This window comes from Asterias amurensis, chromosome 3, assembly GCF_032118995.1.
Source record: "Asterias amurensis chromosome 3, ASM3211899v1".
Lineage (NCBI taxonomy): Eukaryota > Metazoa > Echinodermata > Asteroidea > Forcipulatida > Asteriidae > Asterias > Asterias amurensis.
The window spans coordinates 16430953-16457164 of NC_092650.1; the positions used below are offsets into that span (position 1 = coordinate 16430953).

A 26212-nucleotide genomic window follows, 5' to 3' on the forward strand; every position below is an offset into this window, starting at 1 on the left:
ACCAGTGCTCTCCCAACTGAGGCAACGAGCTCCTCGGCATGTTTTATACTAGCTCCAGCTGTTGTTTTTATTAGGCTTCTAAATACAAAGAGTTTTTTATTGGCATTATTTAAAAAAATTATTTCCAAACGTACACCTTCCCTTAAAAGTTATGTGTGGATGTGTGCGATCCCATGTTGGCTTGAGACAACTCTATTTATATCAACTTGGTTAATGATAAATTGCAACTTGATGTTTGCCCAAACCCTTTCTTATTGCTTCTAAATTTACCGTTTTTGCGGTTTATGTGGTAAATAAACGGTTGGATGACAATGAAGTCGACGAACTTTCAAGACTAAGTCGATTTCACAGAGGTTATATTCCGAACGGTGCGCACTGACTGCAAAACTGCGACTGTCTTGCATACGCTGCAAATAAACGAAAGGACTTTTCTGAATGGTACGCACTGACTGTCACAAGAAAAATCAAAGATTATAGAGCTTTATTTGGCTTGTACAAGTTGGGACGAATAACTCGTCGTAAGTCAAGATAACACTACGTCTTAACTCTTTGTGAAATCCTGGTTCGTTCTCTGCTTGTCGCGGTCAGGTGGTGGTAGCTGTCTTCCCAAAATGTGGCCCAATTTCATGAAGCTGTTAATGAAAACCAAATGTCTTTGCTAAGCAAACCTTGAAGTTGTACCAGCAACTCTTTCTTGTGCCTGGCACATTTTCAGCTACCGCGCTTTGTGAAATTGGGTCCAGCTTGAGAACGGAATGCTGACTATTTTAGGAAACATAAAATAAAAAAGAGTCCATTCGTAATGCACATTCAGTTACCACCCACCAAGCTCGCAAGTTGTAGTCAATCTTTGAACACTTCATGTTATCAACAAAGTAAACAATATATTTCTGGATACTCGTGGCCACTTCTGTTGTCCTAATTTTAGGTTTAGAAGTTCGGGACAAAATTCCAGAGATAAGAAATAACTATTATTAAGTTAGTTGTTGGAACCCAAATGAAATAAGGTTGTTAACTGATAAAAAACAACTAAATCCACAACCACCCGAATACCGACTGCTTAGGGTCACCGAAATGGACCAAACTTTAGATCACTTCACTAAAGGCCCTTCACAGTATAGCTCAAGAAGACTGGCGAGTGAGGAGCGAAAGGGTGCTTTGTCGGTGAAATCGCTCAATTTCGTTGTCACTGCATCTTTTTCTACACACATCCAAGAATTAAGGTAAGATTTCGTTATTCTGCAATCGGGTTGAAGGGTGGGGTTGCAATTCCTTACCCGTGTTTTTGTGACGGATTGTTTAAAAAAAAACATCCGAAGTTTAAAATACTGTTATGATTTTTTTGTAAGAGAATGCCTAACATCAATCGGGTTGATGAAGGGACGGGGTTGCAATTTCTTACCCGTGTTTTTGTGACGGATTGTTTAAAAAATAAATCCATCCAAAGTTCAATATACTGTTATGATTTTTTTGTAAGAGAATGCCTAACACCACAAAGCCATGGACGGCCACTTGAAAGTCAGGGATACACTCAACTGATTTGGGCCATCGACCCAATCAATTGCCAACGAGGGCACCCCTTCCAGTCCGTAAGGATGTACGCTTGGGTGTCATCCACGCTGAGCCTGGCTGGTATGAGCAGAACGCACATCTGTTCAAATTTGTTTACCAAAAGTTACCGGTAAGCGCTTGCTGAAGGCATGCTCAATTGAACAAGTGTCATGACCGGGATTCGAACCCACTGCCGAGACAATACCAGAGCTTGGTGAATTATACGCGGGCGGCCACGACACGCTAAGAAAAGTTCTGTCAAATTTTTCCCTTCATCTTTGGTGGATAACAAATGTAGGCCTTGACCTTAAAGGAACACGTTGCCTTGGATCGGACGAGTTGGTCAAAACAAAAGCGTTTGTAACCGTTTTTTATAAAATGCATATGGTTGGAAAGATGTTTTAAAAGTAGAATACAATGATCCACACAAGTTTGCCTCGAAATTGCGTGGTTTTCCTTCTACTGTGCGAACTAACATGGTCGGCCATTTATGGGAGTCAAAATTTTGACCCCCATAAATGGCTGACGTGTTAGTCGACGAGGTAGAAGGAAAACCAAGCAATTTCGAGGCATGTTTGTGTGGATCATTGTATTCTACTTTTACAACAGCTTTCTACCCATATGCATTTTATAAAAAACGGTTGCAAAGGCTTTTCAAAGACCAACTCGTCCGATCCAAGGCAACGTGTTCCTTTAATCCAAGCAGTGTAAACTGGGTTTGATAGCGTAACAACACAGTACACATACTCCACTTTGCTCTCTAGGTTTTGCAGTTTAAAGATGGATCTGGCTGTGGACTTTTTGGATCGACACCTCTTCACTAAGTACAGTATTTATCCAAACGACTGGAGCGAAGACTACTGGCTACGCCAGTGTATCACGGTGTATCTCTTCTTGTACGTCGGTGCCATGTTGAGTTATTTTACTCTATGCACCGTCAACTTTGTCTTCATTTTTGATCACAAATTGATGGAGCACCCGCTGTTTCTGAAGGTAAAAATCAAATTTGTATTAATACCATGTATTATATGGTGTACAAAAAGGGTGATCATTATACAATCCACAAAGTCAAGACACAAGCTGTTCCTGTGGAAGATGTTACATTTTCTGCAGCACAATTTCACACACATTTAAACCTCGTTAAAGTATAACAGCTAAACAAATTATGGTGAGATGTGCACCCTTTCTTTTAGATCAAACTTTTATATCATAAACTCTTTGCAATCTCTATAAAATGATAGATGTTTCTTCCCTTGAGCTGTGAACAAATCGTGTGACAGTGCAGTTTGTGACAGTTTCTTTTCGGAATAAAACCGAGTTCCCCTTTAAATAGATTGCACATGACGTCATCAGCCGCCATCTTTGATATCAACCAATGGAAATGTGCACGTGTATATACGTGCTGCACGCACTACTCTCAGCCAATAATGCCTTTCACGCGTTCACGTTTCATCAAACATGGCGGCCACTGAAGTGGTCGATTAACAAAATACACTTATAAGGGTGGGTACTTTTCAAGACTTCTAATATGTGTTTGAAGAGTTTTGTTAATATTATTTATCCCTAGAACCAAATCCCCCGCGAGATCAAGCAATCTGTTACAGGGGGTTGTGTACTCGTGTGCTATACATTATTCATTGTCGTCCCCGAGGTACGAGGTTGTGGAAAGTTGTACACGCTTGAGGAAGTTCAAGCCGAAGGATTTGAAGGTAAAAAAAATCTACAAAATTTGTAAAAAACCTGTCCCTTTTAAAGAAAACTATATACATCAAACATGATCCATTTCGGAACTCCGTTCAATTGCAGGAATGTTCTTGATCATACGTGACGTCATCGGATTGATACTATTCTGCGACTGTTTGATCTATTGGATTCATCGCTTGTTACACCATCGTTTCATCTACCGCCACGTCCACAAGCAGCACCACGTTTGGAAGATACCCACGCCCTTCGCGAGTTATGCCTTTCACCCATTGGACGGTTTCCTGCAGAGCTTACCCTATCACGTGTACCCATTCATCTTCCCGCTCAACAAGCACGTCTACCTGGTGCTGTTCTTCCTGGTGAACGTGTGGACCATCAGTATCCACGACGGTGACTACCGGGTACCTGCCATTCTCAGACCGTTCATCAATGGCTCAGCACACCACACCGATCACCATCTGTACTACAATTACAACTACGGCCAGTACTTCACGCTGTGGGATCGTATCGGTGGCTCCTACAGGACACCGTCCGTTTTGGAGGAAGAGGCGGGAAAGATACCGAGCAAGATTAAATAAATTAAAAAATACACAAACTGAAACTGAAACGGCGATTTTTCTTTTGTAAATAATGATCAAAGCACAGTTTCAATGAATATTGATACTCATAATGATTATGCCTATATGCAAAGAAGTGACTGGGAAATGAGTAGGCATATTTAATTTAAGAATTTTTTAAGTTTTTGTAGTTAATACAAACACTTAATTTTAATAGGGTTGTTGTGGGCCTGAGGACGCCTAAAAGAATCAGGTTTGATAGAGGTTTCTTCCAGGAGGCAATGTCTTTATTCTTGCCTAAGTATTGTCATCGATGATACTTGTTTGGATTGCAGGAATGTATTATTGGAATGAGCAGGCCCCCCCCCTCCCCACTTGGCACCGTTGGTCTCTCGGACCAACAAAATGCAACTCTTTAAAACCGTTCACAATATTGGTGTGGAAGCCAAAGATAATATTATGGCGTGAGTGTTGTATTAGGCATATTAATTGTGTAGATCATTGTATTCTACTTTTACAATAGCTTTCCAACCATATACATTTTACAACAAAGGTTACAAAACGCTTTTCAAAGACCAACTCGACCGATCCAAGGCAACGTGTTCCTTTAATGGTCTAACGCGGTAGTCGAGTTGTGGCGGTGCTTTGGCGAGATACTTTTATCGTGTAAACCATCAATCATCTCAAAATGACTAATTCTTGCTCGTTGCTGATTAATTTAACGATGCCATGGACTTTACTTTCTTGCCAAGCAAGCCAATGTGATACATTTTTGTACATTATTCATCCCATTTCATTTTTCTTTAATCAATTTTGTTTGGGTAATACAAATTATGTTATTTAGCATTTTTTGTATTAAAAGGAATTTTGGTTTAAAATAAATGGACATAATGTTGTAACCGCAAACTGAAATTCTTTCCTGTCCAAAATAAGTTCTGCTTCTCGAGATTATTATTGGAACGCAACAGTAAGTTCCAACCAATTATTTGTAGGTTTGACGTCAAATTAATTTACTTTCGTTTAAAGGCAGTGGACACTATTGGTAATTACTCAAAATAATCATTACCATGGAACCTCTCTTGGTGACGAGTAATGGGGAGAGGTTGATGGTCTAAAACATTGTGAGAAACGGCTCCCTCTGAAGTACGTTTCATAGTTTTCGAGAAAGAAGTAATTTTCCACGAATTTGATTTCGAGACCTTTAGATTTAGAACTTGAGGTCTCGAAATAAACCATCTAAACGCACACAACTTTGTGTGACAGGGGTGTTTTTTTCTTTCATTAATATGTCGCAAGTTCGATGACCGATTGAGCTCACGCGCCAGATCATTTTATACTTTCTTACGCAACTGTTTTAAACACGTTTTGTAGTTGCTCTTACTTGTTATTCCTTTGTTATTAACATTATTTATAACATTCTGCTATAGTTTTAATTTATGTTATTTAATAACCAACACTTCCGTGCTCTTGAAGATAGTGCATTCAACTTTGTATGACTAAGTTTCAAAACAATGTTGTGATTTATTCGTTATCGGCAAATCTAGAAAAGTTTGATGAACCTGTCCTGTTTACCTCCTTTTTTTAGAAGAAGGGTTACTCTAATCAGTAGGTTAGGATAACTGAGACTGAAAGATCCCCAAAATAGTAGCCATTGAGCTTTGATCGCGGTCAAACCGACCTGCTGATGATGGGGGCCTAACTGCTGATGACCATGGTCCGGTCGTCGCATGGATGGCGCCATGCTTTTACAGTATCTTTGGCCACGCTCATTCGTAGAGTATTATTTCAAGTTGGTGATTTTCCACCAATTTTCATTCAAAGGTTAATTTAAAAAAGTTGATTCAACTCGCTGCCAGCAGCAGAATTACATGAACAGTTACGTAGTTAACAATATTTTGAGTAAAATTTGCATTACCATTTTAAAATGGCCTAAATCTTACATAGAAAAACGGAAAGGGGGAAGTACTGTTCACTCTAATGGATAGGAGAATTATTATGTCCATAGTTAATTCCTGGTTATTTATTCAATATTATATTTTGTTTTCACATTATTATTGTTTTTGTACAATTTTATGCGCTTTTGATTTTGTTACATTTCTATGTACTTTTTAATTCTCACATGAAAAACGATTCTCAAAAAAGAGTTAAGAAGAAACGTATTATTGAATTGAAAATGAATTGGATATTAATTTTGTATTGTTATAAATTTATGTATAGACAATAATTATTAACTGTTTTATTGTTTAGAATAGATTTTCCACGACTGCAACGCCGCATTGTAAACCTCGCCTCGTCAGGTGGTGAACAAACATATTATGGTGATATGTTAAACCCACCTATAATTACGGGCCGATTGACAATTCATCAGAAGGGTACATTAAATATAAGTACCCATGCAGCTGCAAAGCAAACACATAAAGCAATAATTATTATTCTTTAGAAAACTAACGAATTACAACAACGAACAGCACCTGCTGTCGTTCTAGTACCGTTTGAAAGAGCGCCCTCTGTTGGATAAAGTGGATTAGCCTCTTAGACGGGTCCAGGCAGATATTAAAGTTGTTAAAATCTGCTGTGCATTTGTTTTGGATTGTTTACGACTAATATTATTTCCCATATCGCTCAGTAATAAGTTAGGCCCTGAGTATTGTTGGACAACATGTGACCGGGTTAAAAACAACCACCTACAATATTTATTTAATGTTTATTATCAATATAAGTTTTTTTTTAAAGGTTAATTGGAATCTAACTTATCTGAGACGACTGTGACAAGTTTATGTCAATGTCGGCGCATGTGTGCCCCTCTCGCATACATTACGCATGGGTCCGGCCGAGTACGGTTTGGGATGGGACACTCAAGATTTTGTGCTTATTGTTGTTGTGTGTGTCTCTATGTCTTATCAGATCTGGAATGAGAAGCTTGGCTTGGGAGACAGCCTCAAGAGATTAAATTTCTCAGTTCTTCCTTTTGTCTTGACCAAAAAGTGTCCTTTAGACATGTAATCGACGCATAGATGTCACAGCTCCATGTATGTGACTTGAGATGTCTGCGTGAAATAAGATTCAGACAGACAGAGAGAAAAAAAAAGACCGCGATTCGCGAAGGAGCTGTCGTGTTGTTCACAATCACAGCGACCGGTTCGCCGCGGGGCGGCTTCATGGGGCACAACACGCCGCTGCGCCCGTTATCACTCACAGCACCGACTCGCTGGAGGGAACAACACCGCGTCGGAAGCTCGGTCCAGCCAGCCATTGCAGTAAATTGACACTGAGAACGTTCCGTAAAGACAACGAAAAGGTGGATGGTTTGAGTGTGCTCTGGAGTGCAGGACATCCGAGGTTTCATTCAAAATGAGAGAGTCAAGGCGAGGTAGTGAGCAGTCGGAGCAGGGTGGGGGAATTTCACGCCGAAAGCAGGCCAAACCACGAGCAGTGAAACGTAAGTATTTTGTGGTGAATGCATTCATTATAAACAAGGAAGGAAACACTATAAACTTGTACATGTTGTAAAGTAGTATTGTATTGAACCATGGAGGAATAAATTGAACTTGTAGACGTCGCAGGCGGAGATGGTCAATGTAGCAGGATAGAGTGCGCTTGCAGTACATGCAGTGAGGAGTGTGTTGTTTTTATTGGAAAGTTGTCCCAGCATTTTAAAATGCTGGCAAAAGTAAAAATTACAGGATTTGATTTAGTCCAGTCTGCTTGGTGCAAATTAGGTAATTGTATAAAAAAAAGTCAAATGAGACAATAGAGTTAGAGATAATAGATACTAGAGTTTAATTGCTTGAATTAGTAAAAACTTCTTGTGGTATGATATGAAGTTGCCATTAATAACAATTGCAACATTTCCAGTGTTGTATGGAGGTGGGAGCACAATTTACATTGATCGTTGTGACAAATTTATTGAAAATAGTGATACTATACTACCATTAGTACCAGTCATACTATAGTCATATTTTGGAAAGTTTAAATTTCTATTGAAAGATGAAAAATGTGGTGCTGCATTTTCCCACTAATTACTACCAAAAGTGCTTCAAAATATTAAACACCAACTTATAGTATTTTTTTTATCATAATTTAATTGATTGGACAGATGCCGCATTTGAGTCTTTAATCAGACCCTATAATTAACACCATAGTGTTGCAGGGTTTTTGACAAACTGGCACAGGCTGCCTGGTAGGTCTTTTTTTCTTCTTCAACATAATGCTGATTTTATAGTAAAAAATATCAAGAACGATACAATACAAAACAAAACAAAAAAGAAAACCTGTCACAATATTTTCATTTAAGACATCGAATCCATCCACTTGACGAGGTCACATCAGCTGGTACCAACTGCGTACATGTAGCTGACTGTATTAAAGGAACACGTTGCCTTGGATCAGACGAGTTGGTCTATGAAAAGCGTTTGAAACCGTTTGTTATGGTTAGAAAGATGTTTTAAAAGTAGAATATAATGATCTGCACAAGTATCACTCAAAATTGCACGGTTTTCCGTTTACGTCGCGAACTAACACGGTCGGCCATATATGGGAGTCAAAGTTTTGACTCCCATAAATGGCCGACTGTGTTTGTCAACGAGGTAATACGAAAACCACGCAATTTCGAGGCATATTTGTGTAGATCATTGTATTCTACTTTTACAACATCTTTCTAACCATATCAATTTTATAACAAACGGTTACAGGACGCTTTTCAAAAACCAACTCGACCGATCCAAAGGCAACGTGTTCCTTTAAGAGCCACTTTCAAACGGACACCACACAAATCTCCAAGATGCCTGAAGGCATTCTTTTGAAATTTAAATTTGTTTAAAACATACTTTTATTGATTTTAATGTTAATCAACAGAGGCATTAAATATATATGAAATAGTTTCTCAGAATGCTCACAACCATTACCATGGCATTAGACCTTCTGATAAAAATAACACAATGTTTTACTTTTAAAGCAATTATACACTTTCGGAACAGAATGATAAATAAAAGTTCACATTTTTACAAATAATTTACAGGGTTTACAGAAGGTAATGGTGAAAGACTTCTCTTAAAATATTGTTCCATGAAATGCTTAACTTTTTGAGAAAACGTTAAAACAATTATCAATTCTCAATATCAAGAATTACGGATTTATTTTAAACACGTGTCATGACACGGCGAACCGTGCGATATCAAGGGTGGGTTTGTTATTTCATATGTTGTGATACACGAAGTGTGGGCCTTTGGAAAATACTGTTTACCGAAAGTGTACAATGGTTTTAAATCATATTTGAGTCGTGCTACATGTGGTGCACTGACTTAATTATTGTGCTGCCTATATTGATGTTGCATTAAATGCAACTAGTCAAGCATGTAATTCTACTTTTGAGAGGAGACCCAAATTTCATGTCAAAATCTTTTAGTCTATTGGAAATTTCTTAAAGGGGCATCGAGGCCACTTGAGGCCAAGACTAGCGCAACATCATAAAAACACCTGTCATAACCAAACGGGCTCAGACTGGCTGGTGGATTTTCTTGGCTTTTGTCAATGATGTTGATTTGTAGGCAGAAATACAAAGAAAGATACAAGGACCTTGAGCTTATCTGTCCATAGACTATATCTTTATTAAGGCAGTGGACACTATTGGTAATTACTTAAAAATAATTTTTAGCGTAAAACCTTACTTGGTAACGAGTAATGGGAAGCTGTTGATAGTATCCTGTGAGAAACGGCTCCCTCTGAAGTAACAAAGTTTTCGAGAAGAATTTTATACGAGCTTGACTTTGAGACCTAAGTATTTGAGGTCTCAAAATCAAGCACTGAAAGCACACAACTTTGTGTGACAAGGGTGTTGTTTCTTCCGTTGTAATCTCGCAACTTTGCAATCAATTGAGGGGTGTCTCCTCTTGTACCGATATATCCCCTCCCCTTTAAAATCTGTAAAAAAAGGGGATTTCCCAGAACACAATAAAAATACAAAATAAGAGCCTAAAGGGGGAGGGGTGGAGGGGGGGGGATGGTATACCATGCCACATCAAGCATCAAATTGACCTTTGTGAAGAGTCATAGCTGTAGCCAAAGTCATTATGATGCCGGAAAGGACAGTGGTCCGATTAACCATACAGAAAAGACCATGGAGTTGAACTTGGAGCTCTGGCACAATTGGTCCGTAAACCCATTGAAAGTTCAGACAAAGAAGAAGAAAGGAAGACAAAAAAAGTGGTGTTTTTTTGTAAGACGATAGGCCTATTCTGTTTGCTGCATTTTTGTTCTTTCTCTGTTCTGTAGGATGTGTGTCAGTAGTACAAGTACATGTACGCACCCTGGTAGGCTATTTGACCACAGTAAACCAACCACTGTTTGCATGTATTGCATTGTATTCATTAAATACTGACACGTACAATCAGGGGTGTAGTTTATATAAGTTTCACTCGCAAGCCTGAGGGCAACTACTTAAACCTGCGTAAAAAAAACCCAAAAAACAACCCTGTTACACAAACTGCTTACACATGTACGGGGGCGTTTGACCTTGCAGTCTAGTAATATTCCATTGCGGGCTTTATGGATGCGCAGTAAGCATTGATCAAATGGACCGGTAAAGAAAAGAGACCCTTTTTTTTGTATAGAGTCTGGGGTTGAGTACCCAGAATTCACTGCTTGTTTTTTTGTGTATCCATACCTTTGCGCATGTGTGTGCTGTATACATTCCACGAGGGAGGATTGAAATTCAGATATGGGGACATGTACTATTATAGCGCAGACCATTGTTGTAGCTGTTCAGTCGAGTTCGGAGCAAGTGGTATCTACAATGGCGGTGCTTCTCGGAAAAGAATCGCTGGGCGGGCAATCGCCGATGGGCTGGTGATCACCTGGATGACAAGGTAATAAAACTTTGTAACGTTGAATTGTGTGCGTGGCTTGGTGGTCTAAGAGAAGAGACTTGGTTTTAAAAAATCTTTTCATTCGGGATCTGATTACGCAGATTCGGATGTCATATTCGGAAAAGGCAGGGGCCCGACATGGTTGAGCGATTTTATATACGCTGACGTGTATCTGTACTTTGAACAATTAAAAAAAAAAAAGGACGCCGCCTACGCTTGCAGGCGTCAGCATCAAATTTACGTCAACATCAGATTGTTTAGTAATTGTTTAAAATTGAATCCGTGTGTTTTATGTAACAGCAATTAGTGCAATCATTATGGTTTAACACTACCGACCTGAAAAGAGGTAGTTAAATTATGCTATTATTCATCGTGCCCATGTATCTGCGAGCCTTTTGAGTCCGTTTTGATATGTGTCTTCTTGTTGACAAACTTCCAGTCCCAATGATCAATAGACTCACTAAAAGAAAATGGTTTGTTTTCAGAAATTATTCAAATCTGCAGGGCTTGTTTACCTCACCAACAATTACACATTGACAATCAATTCAGGTGTCGGGCTGCAACAAAAGATTAGTCAAATATGAGGGTAGGCCCTATTGTGTACAACAAATGGGGGAAAGGCGAGAGTGACTATTCAAATGGGGGGGGGGCAGGGGCAGGGGGAGCTTCAGTTTTCAGAAATTATTCAAATTTTGTTTAATTCACTATCAATTACACAGTGACAACCGTTTCAGGTGCAAGACAAGGTTAGTCAATTTCCCATTTAGAATAATCAAATATTTTGTGTTCAACAAATTGGGAAAAGAGACCGTGACTATTCAAATTAGGGTGGGGGGGGTGGGTGGTAGGAGGGGCTTCATTGGTTTCCCCCAAATGTCCAACATGTACAAGGACCACTGAGTGATGTCCAAGTTGAAAAACGTAGCCCACAATTGGCAGTAGGGGTGTTTCAAGCACAACAATGTCCGCAACCCCTGACTTCATTGAGCTAAAAAAAAAAAAAAAAATTAAGTTAATAAACATTAAAAAGTTTGCCTTTTGAAATGACAGAAAAGGAGAATCTATTTTTGGACGGCTAGGCACTATATTTAGACATTTTGGCAGGAGGTTATAAAACAACTTTGTGAACACTGTTTTTGTGTTGTGTTGTATAAGGGCTGTACTAGACCTAGTCCTAGCCCTAGAGCGTGCAATCAGCTGTTGGGATTTCTGCACGACTGAAGACCAACAATGCCCCTCGAAACGTTACCAAACATGAGACGGGAACAATGCTAGGCCTTGGGAAGTTCATTCCATTGTCAAACTCTCTGGGCCATAAGAACTGGAAATCTATTTTGAGCACTTTTGCCGAAGGCGTAGGATTTAAATAACCAGTTTCGTTGTCAGGAACCATCCAGCGTGACTGGGCCTTGACTGCAAATCAATCAAAAGAATTATCTTACAATAAGTCTTTTGGAGAACGGGTAATTCTAAAGAAACTTTTGTTGGTGAAAGTTGTCTTTGTCCGTATAGTCTATTTTTGGAAGATTGGGGCTATTTTGGGCTAATTTATGCAGTTGCGCTTGGGGTTATTTGGCTATATTTTGGGAGTAATTTATTGTGACAGATATTGATGCGGGTAGTTTTCAAAGGGACTCCGCTTGCATTTTAACTACTGGTATATAATTAAATTTGTTTTTAAATTTGGAAGATGAGTTCACACAGTACAATCTCACTTTGGAGGCAACATCTAGTTGGTAAAGTGTGTGTAGTAAATAAAGCTGGATACGTCTTCACTAAACGAAATAGGGTGTCGACTTTTGAAGTTGGTGAATGATTTATTAGTCCTGTAATATTAATCTGCAGACTGGAGTTCTTGCATGGTGAGTTCAGTTGTTTTTATATGGAACCTTCTGTATTTTTATATGCTTGATTTTTAGCAATTAAAGGAACATTACAGAATTGATAAGCAAAAACCACAACTAAGATCACAGAAATTTACAAAAAAAGCTTACATTACACTGTCTGATGATGGATAGTAGAATTAGAACATTCCTTGAAATATTTATGTCTGAAATGTCATATTTGATGAGAATTAAATAAAATTAAATATGAGTTTATTGCTCAGTTAGCGTTTTAGTAACAAAAAATTGTGTTTTAAATTGATGCCATGCACAGCTTGTTACGTAATAATTTTTTCCCTACTAATTTTTTGTGTGACCCTGGTGGCTGATCGATCTCAAACTTCTAAAGGTTTGTCAGTTTATGTTCAATGTAAAAAAATTGTATGGTGGATTACCTTATTTGCTCACACTGCCATAAACTGTTTTGATATCAAAAATCAATTCTGTAATGCTCGAGCTCAATCCAAATAGTGTCTAAATCCATAACTTGTACGGCTTGATCCTAAGCTCTAAAAGTGATGTGCTTTTAACAATAATAACAATAGGTTAAATAGTAACAATAATAATAACAATATTCTTATATAAAGACTTAGTCTGTACCATGGAGAAAACGCCTTGGTGCCCTTGCCCTTTCAAAGACAAAATACGATATTGGCCTGAGTACACTAACCCATTTATAAAGTAAATTCTGGTCCAGTACAAATGTTTAGCTACATGTACAACAGTCTTGTGGACCCCCCCCCAAGCCTAGCCTAGCAAAGTAAGTTCTATAACCAGAGGCTGAAAGCTACATGTAGGCCCAATTTCATAAAATTTCTGAAGTGAAGTACTAATTAGTAATAATACAAAGTTTGTGTAAAGCGCACGGATCCTAGATACTGGATTAAGGCGCTGAAGAGAATTAACAATTTAAACAGATTAATGAGCTCTGAACATTTCGGTCTTCAGCAATTATTTGAATGTCATGATTGAGTCAGACTGGTGGATTTGTGGAGGGAGTTTGTTCCGTAGGTGGGGGCCTCTAAGTAAATTGCTTACAAATGTTATGCCTAGCAGAAATGAGCAGGATACCAGTTGCAAATTGTACCCACTTTGTGGTATTTCTGCTGGTATCTTTATCCTGGTATTTAAAAGCATAATTTTGTTGTACTAAGCTTCTTTTTGTGCTTTGAAATTTGGCCAATTTTTTTAACCGCGCCTGTCACTGTCAGCATGTTGATTTGTACTTCACATGACACAGAAAGCAATGGAATAGGCCAATATAACAGCCCTAGGCTGCACATTGTACACCATGTACGTCAGGCCTAATGCTGCACAAAAGCGACGGAGGCGATTGCCTCCCATCATGCCCTTGGTTGATTCAATCAAAATTTAAAAAACTCCCCTTTACAAAGAAAAATAACAGGCATCCTTGCCCTTTCAATAATAAAGCGTAAGGTCTGCTATATAGACCTTTTTATCATGCTGCCTTCATCTTGGTCATGTTTCTCGTATGGAATAACAAAAATGAATGCTAATAATCATTTTGCAAATTGGAACCAGATTGTTTTGTTCTTCCAGCCTCGGTTTGGTAACATTGACATCAATGGGAGAAATTCAAGATGGCTGCACCATGATAAGGTCTATGCAGTCCTTATCTTTTACAATCCAGGTGTAAGGAAAAACAAAATAATATTCTTTATCCGCATTGTAATAACTGCATGAAATAAAAATAAACCTTACCCAGTAAGTATAGATTTTAAAAACCCATACCCACCCAGATTCTTGACTGGTAAAACTGATGTACATCACACTGCATGCCATGTCACTGTTTATGCACACATGGCAGCAACATTTTAATATGATTTGTCCATTTCCTGTACAGTGTTTAATGGTCTCCCTTTACCTGTCTGCCCAGACCCACAGTCCTGCCAGTTATTTCCTGAATAGTAAAAGAGTAGTACTTAAGCCACACAACGAACGTCTGTAGACTCTGATTTCCTGGGATAATTTCTCGCCCTGACATCTCCAAACTGCGATAAGTGGGGAGTTTTTTCCCCTCAGACAGAGATATGTCATCATAGTTGTAGATATTGAATCTTAGTTAACGGTAGCCGTAGGTTGGGTTAGCGGGAAGGGTGGAGGTAACCAGTGGAGGAAATGGCCTTTGTTATCAATTTGACGAAACTTGGTTTCTGTTTTGGGATTTTTTCCTCAGCTGCATTTACAGGATTTTCTGCAGAACCCTTTTTTTAATAAAGGTATTAAAAAGTCTTGAAAACTTGGGGTTTAATGGATGGCCCTTTCACACTAGGATGGCTTTACCACTGAACTACCATGTACCCTGGCAAATAAGTAACCAACCTAAGTAGGATTTGAAACTTTGCATGGTGGAGATAAGATATAGAAGAGTATGCAGTAACACCATGTAATAACAATCTCTAAATGAGTTGGGGTGGTTCTGAAAAGAACTGTTGGGTTAACTCGACGTTTCGATCAGTATGCTCTGATCGTCTTCTGGAGAATGCTGGACTCTGATGCTGCATGCTGCTTAAGTACTAGGTTGTGGATCAGCGGTGATACCGCAAACTCGTCTATAAGTAACCAACCCTGCTCTTTAGAAAGGTTCAGTGGTAAAAACCATGGGGTATTCTAGTATCGTGCAACTGAAACCCAGTAGAAGAGGGGCCTACATTAGGCGTAGACACAACCTCGCTACCATGGGCAGCGCGCCCTATCACGCTAGCTCTGCGTATGTATCTAACCCCTGGGAGGGAAACTTCGACCCGTGTATTTGATTGACTATCATATACGCGCAAAATTTGAAACGCCGTGCATCTCCAAAAAGCTCTCTATGCCGAAACAGGTGCTTACAACATTGTAAGCACCCGTTTCGGCATATAGAGCATTTGATGTACGTATTCACTTTTTATGATCACGCAACGCTGAACGCCAAGGCAAGTTTATGAATTTTATTATACACATTGCATCCAGCGTGTGCGCGACTAACGCCCAACACAGACTGGATCAACCACAGGACTAATTGTAATATCCCTTGTTTGGATATTTTGGAGTTACACATCCAGGGGTTATGATCGAGCAAGGCATGCTGGGAAAAATTGGCGCGGTGAGATCGATCACCCCTGGGAACGAGGTTGGTGTTGACAGTGCAAAAGCACATCAGGGTAACTGTGGGGTATAACAAAAACGCAGCTGGGTCGGGTGGGGGGGGGGGCGTAGAGAAAGGTAAAAAGGGTAATGTAAAGTGCAGGGTCGTTGCAGCTGTCTGTCTGGTACAATGTATTTTTCAATATAACAAAACTGTGCGATGAAACGTGTGCATGATAAAAGTTGTCCAAGGCCCACACTTCGTGTATCACAACTTATATATAAAATAACAATCCTGTGGAAATTTAGGCTCAATCGGACATCGGAGCCGGGAGAAAATAACGGGAAAACCCACTCCTGTTTTCTCGGGTTTCGCCGTGACATGACATGTGTTTATAACAAATACGTAATTCTCGCTAACGAGAATTTATATTGTTTTACCGTTTTATCAAAAAGTAAAGCATTTCATGAACTAATATTTCAAGAGAAGTCTTTCACCATTACCTTCTGTAAGCCCTGTAAATTATTCATAAATCTGTGAACTTTTTCTTTTTCTGTACCGAAAGGGTCCAATGGCTTTAATACAATTCCAGTCTAGTCTCTGACACTGAACCTGTACACTTCCCCCTCCTCCCCCGCTCATTGCTGAAAGCAACCATTGTATTCATTATTTGTTATTCGCATCGCTGTTAAAGGCAGTGGATACTATTGGTAATTACTCAAAATAATTACTAGCATAAAACCTTACTTGGTAACGAGTAATGGGGAGAAGTTGATGGTATAAATCATTGTGAGAAACGGCACCCTCTGAAGTGCCATAGTTTTTGAGAAAGAAGTAATTTTCTATGAATTTGATTTTGAGACCTCAGATTAACATGTAGAACTTGAGGTCTCGAAATCAACCATCTAAACGCACACAACTTCGTGAGACAAGGGTGTTTTTTTTCATCTTCGTTACTATCTTACACATTCGATGACTGATTGAGCTTAAATTTTCACAGGTTTGTTATTTTATGCATATGTTGAGATACACCAACTGTGAAGGCTAGTCTTTGACAATTACCAATAGTGTCCACTGCCTTTAAACAACTGTGTCAAGTACCCGAACATTCTGTTAAAGGCCCGGGGCGAACTTTTGGTGACTTCTGCACCAGTTTATAACAAAGAACTTACTTGGTAAAGAGCATGCCGTTTATAACAATAACTTTGTTAGAGCTAATAATGTAGTTTTAGAGAAAGGCAATTTTTCATCCTAAAATTTGATTTTGAGAAAGGCTTCAGGCATATGAATACAGAGGAGTTATTGTTGCCAGTTAGCTGATCCAGTCTGTACTATTAAAGAGACTCTAGTCTCTGTTAGGCCCCCCCCCCCAAAAAAAAAAAATACCAGTTGATTATTTTGTGGTGACGCACCCTTTTTTTACTATTATTTTGTTATTTTCAATTTTTCAACAATAAGTTAAACATTTGTTTTTATTAAAAAAAAAAAAACCCAAAAACCCCAACCTTTCAAAAGGACTGGCCTAGGGACTTTTCTGAATCCCTAAATGGCATGATGGGAATCCCTAAATGAATTCGTAAATGAATCCCTAAATGATAGGAATCCCTAAATGAATTTTCTGAATCTCTGTTAGGCATGATGCCTAACAGCGAATCTTTTTAGTGTACTATTCTAATCTGACCCTGTTAACAAATAGCTATAAAGTGAGTTTGCAGTGGGTTCAAATGGAAGAATTAGCGGCTCGTTTGTTTGATTAGCGGGCACCATGGAGAAAAAAGGGACCTCTTTCTCTTTTTGGAAAAATCCAGACGACCAACTGGTATATTTTTTTAATTTGGCCTAAGTTGATACTGAACTTCACCCTCCTCATTGGTTCATTGGTGAAATCCAACCTTTGTATTATTTATGTGTTATTTGCAATGCCATTAAACCACTATTAAAGCTGTTAGAAACAACCCCCTTTGAAGTAATGTTGTTTCAGAGAAAATGAGGTAATTATTCTTCCCAAAATGTTGATTCTGAGAAAGGTTTCAGGCGTTAAGCACAGAAGTCTGTGCAGCAAGAATTTTTCCTTTCACTATTTTCTTGGAGCTTTGATGACCAATACCGTATTTTCCTGCGGATAAGACGCTCGGCGGACAAGGCGCAGGACGCTAAAATGACCAAAAAAAATTCAAACGTCAGCAGACAAGGCGCACCGCCGCACAAGGCGCACGTTTAACCGCACATAAAAGAACACCTAGCGCCACCCGGTGTCGATACATTGACTTAAAGACGTAATTTGTTGCCTTTGAGAACCTACGTATACCGACCTTTATCCAATCAGCCAACGCTGTATATTGTTAATAACATAAAGTTCGGCCCAATCAGCGGGCAGAAACCATGGTCCACGCACTGTCTGAAGTTAATTTTATTTGCAACGTGAACACAATGCCTCCCTGGACATCCGACGTCCCGCAACGAGGATCTTTGCTAATACAGATACATTGCAACGACAGACGGACGTAGCGTGTTTGTAGTAATGTATCGTACGGCCAGGATGTCGCTGCTTGCACATTAATATGCACATGTACACTGTGCATTGCGCTGCTCAATCTCGAGATTGCACAACAGATGTTGCAGACACGTGGGCACCGTATTGAGCGATGTTCGCCGACGGGTTGCGCTACACCCTCGCATTTGCGCTGCCTGGAAATGCGCCAAAATTCACACGTGACTGTGCGGATCCAAAGCATGCCCAGACATAGCCTGACCGTATACATACGCGGTCAAATTCCATTGCGGACTTGAGAGCAGTGACTATTTGGGCATCTATGTCACTGCACGTTCAGTGTATCCAATGGGAATCACTGGATCTAGCGGCAGGGACCCGTCTTTATCCTTGCGGATAAAGACAGGGGCCCAGTCTAGCCCAGACACGTCGAGTCTTGTCTCAATGCGTTTATTGCTCGTTCGCGTAATTTTTACAAATAGAGGGCGTTTAACCTCACGCTATTACATCGTTCCAAAACGCCCTCTAGCGTTCAACTTTTCTTGTATTTATTGTCACACGCACAGTAACAACGACTATAGGCGTGATATTTGCTTTTGTGTTGCGTGTTATAGCCCTCGGAACGGTTGCGTTTTGGGGCTAATTTCCTGTGTCATTTTGAGAGATTTTCGAGTCTGAACTTGGACATCGTTGATTTTACAGGCAAGTTTCATGCAAGGGCAACCATCATTTTCACAACCATTCCTACCCGAAGTTTTGAAGCAATAAAATAGTTCAATAAAATAAATTCTTCCCTAATTTTTTTGGGCTAGTGTTGTATTATTTTATTTGGCATTCCAAACAAATACAAATCATATCCTAGTTCTCATAATACTTTTTAAAAGCAAACGTCAAAAAAGAGGCAATAAATATTCAGCCTAAAGCACACTTCAGAGATCGTTGTTCTCTACAATAAAAACCCTCAAAATTTACTACACAATAGCGGTTGGGTGAATGACGTGTGAATGAAGTTATTGACTGTTAATCGTTTTCGGAACGAATACACGGCCACACAGAAAAACGTTTGTACGCCGCCGACGTGTGTTCCGAAAGCTAGACGCATTGCGGCATTAATGGAATGAAAGAACGGTCATGGGGAATAAACACGTTGCAGCATTGTTGGAATAATCGGACCGTCTGGGGGATTGCGGCATTGTTCGAACAAAAATACGGTCTCAGTGTCTGAATAGCCTTGTTCGACCGCATTATGGAGTAAGGATTCTTCACACAAAGATCGTTGATTTGAACTGGACATGTAGGTATTTTTTATTTCACGCAGTGATCATCAAAAAAAAAATCAATCGTCAGCAGACAAGGCGCACCGAAAGATAAGACGCATCGATGTTTTTGGGGTCAAAAAAGTCAGATAAGACGCGTCTTATCCGCAGGAAAATACGGTAAGTTTCCATAGGTTTGTTATGTATTATGTTGGGATAGTGAGGAAACTACTGGTCTTTAACAATAACCAAAAGTGTACCTCCCTTTAACTAGGCACAATAATGTGTGCACAATTGTGTTGTATTTTTTTTTACAAAGAAACCTCTTAGCCAGACATTATGTACACATTGGGTGGAAAAACATTGTAAAAGATTGATATGCATCGATAATTGTGTGATAGGTTCCGTGATGTTTTGTTTGAACATTGCACAAGGTTGCTGATTGGTGAGACTGTTTGTAAAATTACCGCAAAATGGAAATAATTGATTTTTCCCCCTTCAAATTATGAGTTATAGTTCATGTTGGTTGTGATCGTTACTATCGGCTCAAAATCACAAATCTTGTGAACACAAAATCTTGCTAAGCACAGAGAAATCTTGCTAAGCACATAGAAATCTTGTCTTCGGTAGCAAGATTGGGTTACCAGTCAATATTCTATTAAGTTTATACCTTGTTGTCACTGGTGCTCTACTCATCATTTTGCTTAGTAAAGAAACCTGCAAAGCAGTATTTTGCTGCTATACAGCTTTGTGAAACTGGAACCGGGCCGAATGTTAAATTTACTAGACTCAGACGGGTGGTCCAGTGTGTGTTTAGAGCCTTGCCCATGTTGGTAGAAATGCAACTTAAAAGTCACTTACGGTGAAAGAGTAAAAATTTCACTCTCTTTTTGTAATACCAAGTGTCTTTGGAAAGTGCAAGTCAGTCGTTGTCACCCTTTTTGGGGGAAACTGGAATGAACTTCACTCTAAATCGAGTTGATTAGTATTACCCGTCTTTCACTCTTAAATGAGTTGTCCGCCAATGGCTCTTTGCAAGAGTGGTATGGAGGACAAAACGAGTAGTTTTTCATCCTTTTACATTTAAGAAAGTGGACATGAGCGGTCCTTTCTCTATGATAAAACACAGCCGCACCTTACAGGACAGTCCTGTACTAAAGTTTTCTCTAATGCGATAGATGACTCCAAGTGCAGTATGGTTTTGATTCTCATTTATGCGCCAGGAAGGAAACCTTGTGTATTAATTTCCTCCATGACACTTGCGACTGGTCCACAGAGGGAGCCACCTGCAAGGGGGGGGGGGGGAGGTGGGAGGTTTCAAATGCAGCTCAGACCCAGGGCGTGTCTCTCCCTGCTACATACGCACATGCACAGATTGGGTGTGATGTCAACACTGGGGTGTCGCCAGACTGTGTTGTAGGTAGTGGAGCTTTGCTCAACCGGATATGGGGTAAAGTAGCTTTTCAAGCTGTGGAGTGGTGTAAAAATTTAATCCGTGCTTAACTTGAAAAAGAGTAATTCAGGGAACGATTTCGTCTAGCAATTTTGCATAGCGAAAAATGTAGGAAAAGATTTTTTTTAATTTTGCCCACTGAATGCCAGTATTGGTTAGCAAATTGTGATTTTTGAGCAGCTACTGATGCATTTTGTGCAGCATTTTCCTCTGCTATACAGGGGAAATCGTTCACTAGGTATACGTGTATTTTGAGATTGCACCCCAAGTGCCCTGATAGCCCTATAAGCTTAACGTAGTGTTACACCCTTTGGGGTAACATTTTGGTTTCGAAAAACCTTTTGTCGAAACTGTGTCAGGAAAACAGAGTATTCATGAGGTACACAATAAAAAGAAAGAAAGAAGAATGCAAAGATTCATATTACTTATTAGTGATGGCCTTGTCTGTGAATCTTCTACTGAGAGTGGGCTTGATTTCAATAACTGTTTGAACAGCTAAGTAGAGAGCTGGGTTTTCTTTCCGTACGCTCTGCCCCCCTATCCTATCTCCGAACTGAATCTGTTTATCTTTGAGATGGCGTTTTTGTTAAAGGCAGTGGACACTATTGGTAATTACTCAAAAACATTATTAGCATAAAACCTTACTTGGTAACAAGTAATGGGGAGAGGTTGATAGTATAAAACATTGTGAGAAACAGCTCCCTCTGAAGTGACGTAGTTGTCAAGAAAGAGGTAATTTTCCACGAATTTGATTTTGATACCTCAAGTTTAGAATTTGAGGTCTCGAAATCAAGCATAATGAAAGCACACAACTTCATGTGACATGGGTTTTTATTTTCTTTCATAGTTATCTCGCAACTTCGACAATCAATCGAGCTCAAATTTTCACAGGTTTGTTATTTTATGCATATGTTGAGATACAGCAAGTTAGAAGACTGGTCTTTGACAATTACCAATAGTGTCCACTGGCTTTAATCTTAGATTTACAGTTTGATGACATTGGTTCAAGTAAAAAAACAAGGGGAAAAAAGGGATTGCCAGACTTTTATTTAAAAAAAGGAAGGTTTGATGTGCATACACTGTATATAAGGTGAGCTTGATGGTAGGATTACAAAAAAAACACTCTTCTTGCATAAGTAACGCTTTTTTTTCTTTTCCATTTCTCCCTTCATGGAAATTTACAGACGCTGACATTTTTGTTGCAAGTAGTGCACATTACAACAATAATTTTCATTGTTAATTACTATGATTTGGCTCTCCCTACTGACTAGCACTATTTACCTTGACCCACTATGACAAAAGACTATTAATTGTACACAAAAGGGAATTAGGGTGGAGTTTTGTTCAGTTTCTAGAAAATCCCTGCCCACACATCTCCCCCAATGGAAACACATGCCAGTTTTCAAGGGCATGTATTAGGCCTATGTAACAATAGAGAGAGAATAGGCAGAAGGAAGTAATGCCCCATTTTTCTTGCCAAGGTACATTAACTTCCAAGCTAAAGTTAACGATAGACAAGTTATGGGTTATCTTTGTGTGTGTTTTTGTGATTGATAAAGTAACAAAAAAAGCTGTCCACTTGTTAGATTTTGGATGGCCAGGAGAGCTGGACTTATTACCAAGCTCGACAGACAATGACGCACGCTTTGCCAGTGTGACCAAGACCCATGTATTTTTAGACAAAGACAAAGATTCTACTCTCTGTCGGAGATGTGTGCATCTGCTCCCAGTGACTGTCCAGATTTGTAGTATTTTTTCCCTTTTCGGAGCTGTAGTGCGTCAAATTATTTCCTGGGCCGCCGATAGATTAAGACTCCTATTCCTCTAGGTCAGAAAACTGTCTGGGCTTTTGGTAGCGGGTAGACGCTCACGTGTACATGTGGTCTTGGGGGTCTTATTGCAGGAACGTATACGATTGCTCATTTTTGGGGGGATACAAGAAGGAGGGCATCCTCACACCCTACACTGACTTCTAAAAGGTGCACTGGTCCTGGTTTTATTTTGTTACCAGTTCACATCCACGGAGCAAGGCTCGTCTGGCCCAGTGAGGTCGTTGGATTGGCAGCGGTGAAGTGTAAGTACAAAAAGCCAGGCGGTAGATTTTGTTGTACGGCTGCGCCCAATTTTAAAAAGGTTTGAAGCAAATTGTTCTGCTGAGCGAAAAATGGCAAGGACTCCAGTCACAAATAGTATACCTTACATTGTATATTGGCTGGTAACCTGTTTCCGCTGAGCAAGGTCTTTCTGTGCTAAGCAACTTGCTCTGCTTCAAAGCTTTTGGAAATTGATCCTTTGGCAAACAAATATTTACGCTTACTTTAGCAGAAAAGTGTGCGTCAACAAAAATAGTTATAAGTGGTTTCGTCATAAAAAAAAATTATGACATGGTGTGCAGGGCTTGAATATTTACATTGGACCACAGGTCACTAGTTTTTTTAGGCCAGTAAACTTTTGACTGAAGTCCAGCTGTTTTTTAGTTTTTTTATACTTAATAATAACAATAATAATTACTATATTTATAACGCACCTTTTTCCAAAGGACACAAAGGGCCAAGTATTTACCAAAGGTGAGTGGGATGAAGTTGAATTATCATATGAGACCTAATACTTTAAAGGGTGGCTGCAGTGTTTTTTTAAATAATTTAAACGATTAAACATGACTTTTTAAACCTGAAATATTTTTTTATATTTTTTATTAAATGCGCAAGTATTTTAAAAACGGTTTTCAAGAGATTAGGGGAACCCACCCCGCCCCTAAAAGGGAGCCTTCATGTGACGTCATGTCGGGAACCTGAGCCGTCGGGGCCCCCTGGCTGTGTGCATATAGAGACGTGTGCACTGTGTGGCCTGGTACCTAGGTGCGTGTAGTTAGGGACCAGACTCTTTTTGCCGATGATATGTTTGAATTCTCGACGTGACGCCGATGGTAGGGGGGCGGTAACAATCCAATTACGCAAGTGAGATATGTCGGGGAAAAACAAAACACATTTTATTGATGTTCAATACATATATCAGAATTAAATGACAGCAAAATTAACGGTTTTATTATTTATCCACTGCAACATCCCTTTAACAAGGTGGTGTGGCGCAACATGCTGCCAATCCAACCAGGAACACCGAGGCATACCTCTTCTCTTTTTGAAAAGTGCATTGGGTTCTATTAAGTGCATTACACAATACACGGGACCAACTGTTTTACATCCCATCCACAGGATGAAGCAATGGTGAAGTGTCTTGCTTAAGGACAAAAGTAACATGACTGGGATTCAAACCCACACTGATCAGAAACACCTGAGTTTGAATTCGGTGCTCTTAACCGCTCGTCCACGACACTTCCACAATATCTACATGTAGCTACGTATGTATTACAACTAGAGCGAAGGAATTGTCACTTCAACTATTAAACTTTGTGTGTGGATTGGTCTTGGCCGCCCCTCCCCCAGAGGCATTGTAATGGGGCCACCTAAGTCAAAATGTCAAACACCAGACTGGCTAGCTGGGCATTAGTGTTCTTCTTTAACCTGTTTTTTAGTTTTTTTCAAGTAGAGACTGGTATAGAATATCAATAATTATACTGTAGCAATATTTTCCAAATGTAACTCGACTGTGTTTCTGTGGTGATGCCTCTTGAAAAGTGCATTGCACCGAAGGTTGCCTGTTCATACAAGTGGGGGAAAAAGTCACAAAATGTCACAAGCAGATAAGGACCGTCTCAAGTTTCAACTTATTTTGCAGTAATTCTATCCCCTAGAGTTTGGTAATGTAGGGAGAAGCTCTTTCCGAGCTCCTCCTCGATCAAGAAAACCCAGCAAAATCTGACTCTTGTTGACCCTCTTTGTCTGGTACCCTGTACATTAAAGCCTACTTGTACACAGGTACAAAAGGGGACAGACTTTTTTTTTCAAGGCTCAATTTGATTTTGATATAAATTGTAGAGCATGTCCCAATTTCATAAAGCTTGTAAGGCACAAAAGCAAATTTACTTTCAGAGCATTTTTACTATGTATAACATCTTGGCTTCCTCTTGTGATGAAGCAATTGTAGGGCCTTGAATTATAGAGAGGTCATGACCTTGTTGCCCTGCTCTTGGCCTTGGTGCCCCTTTAGTGTTTCACATAGCATACAAGTAGACTTGAAGATGCCCTTTGCAAAATGAAAATGGCCTTGCCACCTTGCCCACTCAAAAAAAAAAAAGAGAAAAAAAAAGGAGGCGGCCTCTCCAACATTTACTAATTCAATTTTGTTTTATTGGTACAAAAGGGGGGATCATGTCGGCTCAGTTGGTTGTTAACAACGGTTCGTATTCCACCATAGACTGGTGCCTTGCATTTGGGTTGAGTTTTATTGAGTAACAACATTGTAGGGATGTGATTTTTTTTAAACCTAATCCCTAAAAAAAAAAGCCTTTTAGTTTGAAATTTTGTATTTATTATATTTTATAACTTTGATCAAGTTCATAAGAACATGAAGACTAAAGCATATGGAAAACCCCTGATTGCAGAGTGGGGCTTTTAAGGCAGTGGACACTATTTGTAATTACTCAAAATAATTATGAGCATAAAACCTTAATTGGTAAAGAGTAATGGGGAGCTCTTGATAATATAACAACATTGAGTAAATGGCCCGCTCTTAAGTGACGTAGTTTTTGAGAAAGGAGTCATTTTCGACGAACTTGATTTTGAGACCTCAGATTTAGAATTTGAGGTCTCGAAATCAAGCATCAGAAAGCACATAACTTCGTGTAACAAGGGTGTTTTTCTTTTATTTGTTATCTCGCAACTTCGATGACCGATTGAGCTCAAATTTTCACAGGTTTGTTATTTCATGCATATAAATGTTGAGATACAGCAAGTGAGAAGACTGGTCGTTGACAATTACCAGGGTCCAGGGTCTTTAAAGCATAATGGAACACCCCGGAGTGCAGAGTATGGCTTTTGAAAACAAAGATATGTACGGTAGTCTTCGTAACAGCAAGTTTTCAGGCTCGCAAGCTTTTACGCTTAAGGCCCGGTCCCACTGCAGCGATAACGAGAACGATAACGATAACAACGCACAGAGAACACATTGAGTTGGTTGAATTGCTCTACGCAGAATATGCACACGCTCATTCAACAAATATAATGCGTTCTCTTTGCGTCGTTATCGTTATCGTTCTCTTTATCGCTGCAGTGGGACCGGGCCTTTACAGTCATAGTTAGTTCAGTTTTTGTCCCACCCTGTCGACACATCCCTGAAACTGAACATTTCCTTTTCATCATATTACTGCATGCACTGTTGGATGCGTAATGCAACAATGCTCTATTATTTGGTTTCACACATTTAACATTGATGTGTGCAAAGCGATGTATGTTTGGTATACTTTCTTC

The 26212-nt window shown here is 39.5% G+C and overlaps 2 protein-coding genes across 2 annotated transcripts in view; both read left to right on the forward strand.

Annotated features, from left to right (window-relative positions):
* Positions 1 to 2331: 2331 nt before the first annotated feature.
* Positions 2332 to 3833, forward strand: LOC139934502 (lathosterol oxidase-like). Its single transcript, XM_071928759.1, has 3 exons — positions 2332 to 2544; positions 3119 to 3260; positions 3358 to 3833. Exons 1-3 carry the CDS (start codon positions 2332 to 2334, stop codon positions 3831 to 3833), a joined length of 831 nt encoding a protein of 276 aa, XP_071784860.1.
* A 2885-nt stretch (positions 3834 to 6718) lies between these two features.
* LOC139935017 (zinc finger protein 423-like) overlaps positions 6719 to 26212 on the forward strand; it is a 47520-nt gene continuing 28026 nt past the window's right edge. The window contains exon 1 of the mRNA XM_071929463.1: positions 6719 to 7251. Within this exon, the coding sequence (XP_071785564.1) occupies positions 7164 to 7251 (88 nt within the window). The 5' untranslated portion in view covers positions 6719 to 7163. The remainder of the gene's footprint in view (positions 7252 to 26212) is intronic.